Genomic DNA, 10,518 nt, shown 5'->3' with positions numbered 1-10,518 from the left:
GAAATACAGGATTACTGCACTATTCCAGTGGTCTATAAATACACAGGCACAAGCTTCGATCACAAGCACAAGGCATGTGAGCTATGAAAAGCAGGTGCTTGCCTGGAAGGGGACCAACAGGGAGATGATCATTATTTATACCCTTACAGCAGTGAGCATGTTTCTTAACAGACTTGTCCTGCTGCAGTTTGAACAAGGAATAAAATGATTAGTCTCTATTCCAACAAGCTGGTGATCAAAGCAACAACTGGATATGGAGAAGTGAGAAGACACAATGAGAGAACACTAACCAGGGTGAAAGACAGTGGTCTTGGTGTGGCAGCAGCTTGTATGCTACTACAGGCATATTAATATAGCACAAGGGATCTTCCAAGAGGAATGTAAAAGGGAACAGAAATTAAGTCCTTTTCTTTCTTCATTACAAACTATCTGCCACTGACTCAAAATAGTACCACAGAATTAAGAACTTGGAAATTGTCATGTACTTACCCCACCCTATCACGATATAGGTCTGTAGCAGTCGCCTTTCAGAGAGTACTACAGTGATCAATAACGTATGCAGATAAATTCCTTCTACTAATAGCCAAAAATAATTTGCCCCAACAAAGTAATGCATGAAAAGTTGGGCAGTCCTGCAAATTATTACAATCTGTGGAAATGAGAGACCAGGAATCACTGTTAATATATAAAATCTCTAACAACTCCTCGGTTTCTTTTGTTACTTTAGCAACCAGTTTAAAGCTATCAATGGTTGTGATACAACTATGGTTTGGTCACATATCTCAAGATTATCCTTGCTTCTTGGGAGAGGCTGGAGTGTTAACAGTTTAAAGGCTTCTTTCTATGTTATCAGAGAGTTCGAGTAGAGAGAGGTGACAAGTAGGAGAAAACAGTGGCCGTGTAGGCTGGGGGATGTGTTCTTTGTCATGATCTGTATATCAGAATTTATACTAATTAGCTATTAAAATAATAGCCCCCATTAACATCTTGCAGGTAATTTTGTCTCTTGGCAAGGGCAAAACATATTAATACAACATCATACAATTATGATTTATCCTTCTTCAGGATAAATCATAATGCAAATCAGAGATGTTATTCCATTCTGTAAATAAGTGTAAGAAATTAGAACATTTTCCTAGTCCAGAAAAGCCTTTAAACTATTTTTGTCTCTCAGTGTTCTTCCACAGCACATACACTGATAATACTGTCTTAAAAGCAAGATTTGTGTGAATTGCTTTGTGCTATACCAAAAGTGAATAACTACAGTGTTGTATATGTGCCAAATAAATGCATAGAGTTCTTCCTATAAAATACTGGTGTAAGTGGTTTTCCTTAATTGTGTTTCTAACAATTAATAATAAATTAATAACTATTAATTTGTTATTACTATACAAGGCTTCATATAAAATCAATCCATTACACTATATCAAATCAGATTTTTTTTTTCTTGATGACCCTAAGATGTATCAGAGAAATTTCACCATTCAAAGCTTAACTACCAACCACCTCAAAAGTTGCTGCCATATAGCAAGCTTCCAAAACTAACTGTTATGGCCACTAACAGTGCACATTTCCTATCAGCAATGAACTACCAAATTACCTCTGGACCGAGGTATAATATCCATCCAGTTTCATCATTTGGTCTTTTGGAGTAAATATTGTAGTATACAGTGTCTTTTATAAGAACTGCAGTGGCACGTAAGATAAAAGATGCAAATAAATTCATATGGATGTAGTTTCTTGTGCAGTGGAGTTTTCTGTGGGAGAAAAAATGATGTATGAATCTTCTGAAATTATTTAATTTACAGAAATAAAAAAGTACAGTTGTATTCATATTGTTGCTATCAATGGATTTTGCTTAAGAACTGCTTTTATAATGCTTATTAGGAAAATATAAGTTATTTCCATAGGAAATCATGCAAGAAATTCAATTACATGAAAAAAGGAATGTGCATACTGGGGGTTGTACTTTTAAGATGCAAGTAAATTTGTACTAACCTGAGTGAAGAAAGTATAAGGAGAGCTAATACAAGTGAGACGAGGGAAAAATAATATCCTATAGTGTACAACAGCTGTAATGTGGTAAGTAATTTATGTTCTTCTTCCTAGGAGCAAAGAAGAAATATGTTTTATGTGTGCAGGTGGGCAGAGCATGAACACAGCTCAGCAACTTTAGTCCAACTTCTTTGTGTTGCAAGGTAAGCAGGGCAGGTTGCTGCTGCCTGCACTGCCTTATGAAACCACTGCTTGACAGAGGCGCTTGCAGGCAGCCTTAGTTTCCTTTTACATACCAAGGCACTCATGGTCTCACTTCCATATTGGGCCTGCACAAACACCACTCATCCTCTGATTACAGCTAATGATTGCCATGATCACATACACCAAATGGATCCTGATGGTTTAATAATTGCAGAGATTAACTCACTTCAACCTGTACACAAAAGTGTATAGCCTGGGGGCACACTTACAGATCAGCTGTGTCTGCACGACTTTGAGAGGCAGCCCTGTCTAGTCATTGAAATACTGTCTTTTGACAGTAAAAAAAAAGAAATCAAAATTGTTAACTTAATAGTTGTCCAGAATGGCTTTGAATGACAAATGAAGAACTCAGAGAAGAAGGGGAGCACTTACTTTCCACTTGGCTTTATTTAAAATTTCTTCTTGCTAAGTTTTTCCATTTTGCTGCTTATGTCTACCTCTTACCTCTTCATATTGCTTTTCTAGGTCAAGAAAAGCTTCTCTGCAAAGGGGATGTAGAGATACAGGATATGTGACTTTCTTAATCCCTATTTGGCTTGCAAAGATTTTCTTAGAACCATTGTCTTTTCCTCAGTGATTTTGCTGTTTTCTTTGTGAATTGTCTCACTGCTCGGTGCCAGGGATTTTAGCTCTCTCTTCCTGCCAGTAGCTCTCTGTAATCAAGTGATTCTACAAGTACTACCTACATAGCGCGGGTGGGCTGTGTTTACTGGTAGGAACTCTTGGAGAGAGTGAAAGCACCCAGGGAGAGCAGTGTGGGTGCAGGAGATTCCCATAGCACAGCCATTAGTCACTACTCCATGAAATCATCCAAACAGGCATCAACCAAATGAAAAGCGTGAGTTATCTTGGCTGTGACAATTCTGCAACACCAAAGCAAATGAAGTCAAGCTGATTCCTCCCATGTGTGCAGATACCAGCTCTGGGTTATATCTAACATCTGGGGGCTTTCCCCTAAATATAACAAACAGGTACAAGACCACATGTAGTGTTGGTAGGAAAGCTGGTTAGAGCTTTTGGCTTAATTGTCTGCTGTCACACAAGATGAATTAATGTTTCTGCTACCTACAAATTTGCAATCCAGAATGGTCAACAAGCCATGGAAAACTCTCAGTATTTAGGAATATTTAATGGACTTGTATAAATAAACTGCAAGTCTGGAAGTTCATGTACTCACTATGTAAAGAGTTTAGTAAAACCTTAGTAATACATGAAGACCCTGAACTAATAGCATTTAGTGAGGTAATTAATAAAATAATGTTACTTAATAAAGTGATAAATGGCAACAGTGCTCACCCAATAAAATACTTTGGAAGCTAAAGGGAATGCAGTTGTCTGGCCTTAGCAAACTACAGCAATTTGGGGTGAATGCTGTGATGTTTTGAATTTAAGTTACTTGCTTGTCAAGTATCACCTTTCCTAATTTTATTAGGAGAAATTCAGCACATATGGATACCGGTCTCTCAAGAGAAGATTAATTGAGGAATATAAAGCCAAAATCCCCCTCCTTAATCTTTCCTCCTCCACTTCTCCTAAATAAAATAACAGGTTTCCATTTGGTAATCTAAATGCAATCTGAGCATCTTTCACAGGTATTCAGTGGAAATGTTTTATCAGTTAATCAAGAAGGGATTAAGAAGATTAAAGTATTAAACCATCAAACAAAACATACTTACATTGCTTTTGAAATGATTTTTCTCAGAACATTCTGAACTATCACGCCAAATGTCTGTGGAGTTTTCTTTTGTTTGCCAAGTGCCTCCATCCAAGCAGATTCTGTATGCATTTCCTACACTTCCTGAAAGTAAACAGAGGTTTAGTCTGAAAGGTCAAAATAAAGACTTCACTTTCATACACTTTTTAAAGATTTCTCCCTTACACCACAGCAATAGGCACCACCCTACCCCAAAAAGGACTAAAACCCACTTTTCTTTTGTCTTTGTAATAGTTTTCTCCATATTTACAGAGGACAAAGTAAGAATATAATCTAGCAGAAATAAGTTCCCACAATATACCTGCTATTTATAAAAAACATACAGTTACTACATCCAAAAGAAAAGCCTATATCTCACTTGATTCCCTCATTAAGCTCCTAAATTCCATCAGGTGTGGGTAGCACATTGCCTGAGCTGTGCAGTCCAAATTGTAGTAGGAAAACTGTGGTTTGATTAGGGAATGATCTTTCTTTCTCTAAGACACCTGTGCCTGGTGTTTTATTGATGTGCTCTGTGGCCTGATCAGCAGGTGGTGTGAAGCTTGCTGGGTTTTCACTGCATTAAGCTTGTTTATACTAATTAAGAACTTGCCCATACCATTAGAAGAATGGAGTGGGCCCCTGATTGATGTTTGTTTGATGTTCTCCTAGACAGTTGCCTTTCATTTCTCATCAGAAATGAGCTTTTTCATTCATTTTTTAATTAGAAAGTGTTTAAAGGTTGCAGCAGCAGCTAAAGTGTTTTGCTTGGGTCAGGGTAACTGGAACTGAGGGAACTGGTTTGGATGTATAGTTTGCTGTGATGGAGCAGGTGTTCTGTGGGGAGACTAGAAATGGGACTAGCGATAGAAATGGGGACCACAGTCCCACAAAACCTCTAGGACAGACAGCTGGACTGTCTCTAATGCCTCTTCTCCTAAGGTGCTGTAGCATGGATGAGAATGCTAGATGATGTGGTAGAACAGCAGCCCAATTGTGTTCCCCATAAGCTTTGTAACTTGGTGCAATGTCTTACATGTTGTTTTTGTAGAAATGTAGCCAGAAAGAGAGAAGAGTCTCTTACATGGAGGGAAGGAAGTTGCTTTCATTTTATTATGAAGACCTGAATTTGTTTTAAATGGTTGGCAGAAGCAGTTGCTTGGGAGGTTAGGTAGAAGCTGGGTTTCTTTCAGTTTAGCAGCAAAAAAGAGGACAAATTATGGTATTACAGAAACAATCATGTTTGGATTGGGCTGGAGAAAGCTAGGATAAGCAGCCTGTAGTAGCCCATAAACTAAAGGACTCAGACACAAGTGGTCCTTCTAAGCGGTATCAGAAATGCAGCTAAGAAAATCACATGTAGTAAGGAAAGGCTATGGCAGGATTCAGAAATGCTAGGCTGCAGGCATAAGGAATGTTCTTTCATTTCTTTATGATAAAGGGAATGTTGTTTGATTTTTAGATAGTTTTGCTCCTGCAGATGTTGCTTGTTTTCCCTTCCTGAGAGCCTTCCTGCTCCACTCCCCCTGGGAAAAGGCTGCTTGGAAAGCTTGTTTTTATACCACACAGCTTCCTGTTGGTGCAGCATGTCCTACTGGAGGGCTGACTGCTTGGGCTGCTGCTTTGTTTACTCTTCCAGTTTTCTGGGAGACATTTTCACGTTTGGGGTCAGTGGGGACCCCAGAAGCTGAATCTAAGAAGCTGAACCCCCAGTCTGTTACTGTCAATAAAAGCCTAGCAGTACTGTTCTATGATCTTGGAAAAGTTGCTTTAGAGCAGACAATATGGAGCTGTGACAAGCAGAGACGGAGGAAAAAGAGTAAATAATTAAACATCAACAACAATTGTGTGCCTCAATTCAGAAAAAAGGTGAAAAAGAGCGAAGACAAGAAAACCCTTGGACACTTCAAAGGACACTGGATCAGGAGACACAAGCACCATCGGTCCTTCAGCTGGATTCCTGGCATAAACTCGAAGAGAAGTTACCCCTTTCACGTTACCATTTTCCAACCACGGCAAATATGAAGGACAAGGAACAGAGACATTTCCTGGGGGTGAGTAAGGCCAACAGACGAATTGATCAAATGTCCCATTACAATGTACTCCTGGGGAGAGAAGCAAATACAGGTTTTACACAAAGTTGTTTAGACAATGGGCAGTCATGAAAACTGTTGTGTACTGTTCTAGGTAACCTGCAAGCTACTCCAGGGTATTTACAAGGTGTAGCAGATGAACGTTATGCGTTCACTGTGCAATGCTCAGTGCAAAGTGCAGAAATGGCTGCTGTCTTTCTTCCCTGGGTCTACACAACAGCAGCAGCAGCTTTTACATGCTTCATTAGGAGATAAGGGTATTGCTCAAAGGCCTCTTGTCCAAATATAACAGACAACTTCCAGCTGTGCTCTCATGGTCTTTTTGTACATGCCACAGACTTTTTGCTGGTAAATGGAAGATATTTCACCTTTCATGAGCCCTGGGATGCTGGTTCTCTGTTAGACTACTGCCAGCATCTTAGTATCATAGAATCCCGGACGGGTTTGGGTTGGAAAAGACCTTAAAGCTCATCCAGTTCCAACCCCTTGCCATAGGCAGGGACAACTTGCACTAGACCAGGGACCCCTTCCACTAGACCAGGTTGCTCCAAGCCCTGTCCAGCCTTGAACACTGCCAGGGATGGGGCAGCCACAGCTTCTCTGGACAACCTGTGCCAGTGCCTCACCAGTGAAAGAAATTTGCTTACCCTAGAAAAGTTTTCTTTCACACTGTCCCAGGGCCTCATTTTCAGCAACTTCTAATTCAGTTGAAAGAAGAGAAAGTCTGTGCTTGAATGTGATCACTAAAAATCGTTTCTTTGACTCACAGGGTATGTCTTTCATTTTGCTTTTCAAAGATCTTTGAAAGTTAGGGATTTCAGTATTTTGGGGAAAGTTTAAGGAACTTTAAACGATAAGGTAATATATAATTTCAGCTTGAAAATCTCTCTTACCGTTTTTGGGGGTTTTTTGTTGGTTTTTTTTTTTTTGTCCCCCCCCCCCCCTTTAAATTTCTAGGCCAATACTTTGGATGGATTTCCAACTTTTAAATGCATTTTGAGTGATGAAAAATACACGCATTGATCTTAGACCATATGTTCTGGCCAGCAAAGTTGCACACTAGTGCAACTGCCATTAGCAAAGTGAGTCATAGAATCATAGAATAGTTAGGGTTAGAAAGGACTTTAAGATCGTCTAGTTCCAACACCTTGCACTAAGCAATGTCAGAGCTTGCAAATCATCCTGGAGTCTCCCTGTGCAGTTGATCGGGTGAGAGAGCTACCAAGCAAGATGACCATAAGTGTATCACTTGCACACAGAAGCAGAGACCTGCCCGTAGCCATTAGGTACATAGAGGACAGTTTCACTCTTAACATTTCCTTGGTGACTGCAGTGACCTCATTCCCAGCTACTTCTTGAACTTTTCCAACTACTCAAACTAAACCATCCTTTTCTGAAGACAATGAGAAGAGTTTATAGTCTTAAGAATGAAATAATCACAGATTAGAAGATCCCTTTTTGCCAAATAGCATAAAACTTGGAGCACTTGGCCAAAAGTAGGAGGTGTGGACTCAGTTCTTCCCTCTGCCACTTCTCAGGAGAAGACACTGCCCTCTTCAGACAAGACTCCAAAAGCCATGGAGGCAGGAGAGTAAATAATGGACTTTAAGCTAATGGCTATAAGTGCCAGGTGAACATGGGGCAACCTGGTCTCTGTTTCTCATCTTATTAATCTAATGACTGTACTACAAAATGCATCAGCAGTCCTGTGAGACCAGCTCCACAGCTGCCTTGACTGGGCAGAAATCAGACTCTGTCTTGCCTCATGTGTTTTTGGTTCTTGTCTGACATGGCTCTGTTTCTAAAGTATAGAAATGGAAGATGTCTTCTCTTCCCTGGACGGTCTGTTCTCCTGTGGTTAGCATAGTTTCCAGGCACATGGGTTTGGCTTCCTTCAGGCTGAAAAGGCAAGTGAAAAGTGGACTTTTTCATCCAAAGTGAATGGTTCTTACTGATAATGGGTGGCAGCTACCTCTTGACCAGGCACTCAGTGCCTCACCACAGTGGAAGCTCAGCACCAGCAGTTCAATGGTTCATTTCTGTATATGATCTGGTTTTACACATAGGAACCTAATATGTTTCAGGACAATGAGAGCCATTAACTCTGTGGTTGCATGTTTGCATGTATCATTACAACTGATTGTTCTGCATTTAGAACTTACAGACACACACTTCTGCAAAGCAGGTAAAAGATTATCTGCACATTAATCAATGCTACTGAACATGTTGCTTTTTTGTGTTGTTTGTTTCCTTACCAGTATCTACAGCTGATTCCTGCAGCATTTGCAAGCATTCTTGTTTATATTTATTCCATCCAGTGGTGGTTTTTTCCAGCAGAGATCCTTTGGCCTGTGAGTGAATATACTGAACGTGAGGATGAAGAATTAGAACCCTGTGGTCTTTTACTCGTTCTTTCCATTATGAGAAGTTCAAGAGGAGAATGGAGGAATGGTAGGCAAGTGGGGATGTAAAGATAGAGCCCTTCCTTCTCCAGGAAGCTATTAGTGAAATTTCTTCAGTTGCTGTCTGTGCCTGGGTGAGAAATATATTACCATGGTGCTATATCACCACAGAAATCTATTCAACTTATGTAAAGTCCCTTTTAAAAAAATTTGCACAGATATTTGATTTCTACAACCTGTGAGGGTGCGTCAAAACCACGGGCATTTCAGTCCTCCACTGTAGAAGATGAGTGCTTATCTTCACAGATTTGACAGTCTTTCCAGGCTTTTTACAGTCGATTTATGCCAAGGTCAGCCAGTATGTCCCACGTATTTATGTTTCTGCTAGATTAATTTAGAATCTGATGACAATTTTGAGGGCTGTTTATTTTCGGGGTATTTTTAAGATAATCAAGCACTCCTGTTTCAGTATTGCAGGAAAAAATTGAATAAAAGAGTAATGGATAAGCAATACTGCTTAGCTACTGGTACCTTTTCTCTGGTGCATTCTGTACCCCTGCCCAGCACTTCAAATACCATTTCTTTCTCCAGCACCTGCAACTGTGCCACTGTCATTTTTCTTCCCCCCCCCCTCCTTTTTTTTTTTTTTTTCTTTTTTTTTTAAGAGAAAACAATCGTAAGCTTTAGTTTTGCTTGCCCATCTGCATCAACTATGTTGCCTTTTTTGCCTGGACAGGGCACAGTTTTGCTGTCCTCTTGTGTCCAGGGGGAAGTAGAGTCTTTGCCCTCAAGTTTTCTCACATAGTGAAATGGACTATTTTTTTTTTTACCCATGCCAAAATTTTCTTCATATAAAACATCTCACACAAATGGATTTTTATGTCCTGAGCTTTTGTAGGTACTTTTGTAGGTACAATATGATCTGGAACATTGGCATTGATGTGATCTGTTTAGAGAGAATAGAAATAAAAATGCTTTAAGAGCAATTTTCCTTTTACTAGCCTAGCCTTGAAGATAGGCTCAACTTTGGATTTAGTTTAATGACAGCAGATTCTGTGGAGTCCTTCTAGTGTCTGGAAATCAACTATCCTGTGATTACAAGAGCTGACTACTCCTCTTGGCTGCTTCTACATCTTGAGCTCCTGAGTTCTTGCTTTGGCTCTTTACTCTTTGACTACTCACCCTATGCTCTGTTCTGGAAGCTTCTGTCCCCAAACACATTTAGGTGCTCCTAAAAGCAAGAACAATCCACTCTAACTCCAAAGTCCTACTGGTCCTATCACCCACTATCATCTTTTCCAGGTGGAGATAGACTGAGAACATAAATGAAGCAAACAAAGTGTGCTGGTGTCTAAATGGGCACTTGCTTTGATGGATGAATCTAGCAGATGGTATGGGTGAGGGTTGCTGCATTTATAAGATATGGATGGCAGTAAGGCTGCAGAAAAAAACAAACACAGAGGTTGAGGGGATTGACAGTGGTGTTCGGAAAAGGAATGAGAGAAAAGGCTTAGGAGCCCTGCTTGGAAATACTCACCTTGAGTCATTCCATTGGCACTGGAAACAGACAAGCAGAAAAGAAAGAGACCTAGATGTTAGCATGAAAGGGTGGTATCAGGGATGTAGATCAACAGTTGCTAGCACAGGAGAAGAATTAAATATGTCTCCACTATAAATCTCCACTGATAAAATGACTTGTAATATAAAATCTGCTCTACTGTTAAAATAAGTCCCAGTTATAGACAAAGTTTAATAATGATTTTATATAAAGTGACTTACGTGTTTACAATGTGATGGCCATCTGTGGCATACACCTTATCAGTGTGAGGGTTACAATTGTCCCAAGGGTACTCTCATATTTTAACTTGTTCTCAGTAAATATCCCTCTTTCTGACACATCTTTATCGCACAGCACTCTGAGTGCAGAGGTCTTTAAGAGGGCCATAGGTAATAATTACATTTTTAGGAAAGGAATGGCTAAAAATAGAAGAGTTAAATGCAGAATTGCTTGGTGGCACATTAGATTTGGGCTGTTGAAGAAATGCCCAATTAGGAGCAAAGCAGTAGGGAA

At 39.8% G+C, this 10,518-nt stretch overlaps 1 protein-coding gene across 1 annotated transcript in view; it reads right to left on the bottom strand.

The window, feature by feature from the left end:
- Positions 1-10,518, bottom strand: part of GLP2R (glucagon-like peptide 2 receptor) — a 24,010-nt gene that overhangs the window by 9,441 nt on the left and 4,051 nt on the right. The window contains exons 2-7 of the mRNA XM_010015784.1: positions 8,301-8,394; positions 5,953-6,057; positions 3,936-4,057; positions 1,999-2,105; positions 1,601-1,757; positions 490-649 (exon numbers count right to left, since the gene is read on the bottom strand). Coding sequence (XP_010014086.1) covers positions 490-649; positions 1,601-1,757; positions 1,999-2,105; positions 3,936-4,057; positions 5,953-6,057; positions 8,301-8,394 — 745 coding nt within the window. The remainder of the gene's footprint in view (positions 1-489; positions 650-1,600; positions 1,758-1,998; positions 2,106-3,935; positions 4,058-5,952; positions 6,058-8,300; positions 8,395-10,518) is intronic.

Source organism: Nestor notabilis, unplaced genomic scaffold (genome assembly GCF_000696875.1).
Source record: "Nestor notabilis isolate BGI_N333 unplaced genomic scaffold, ASM69687v1 scaffold206, whole genome shotgun sequence".
NCBI lineage: Eukaryota > Metazoa > Chordata > Aves > Psittaciformes > Psittacidae > Nestor > Nestor notabilis.
This window is presented reverse-complemented; position numbering and strand designations above follow the sequence as displayed.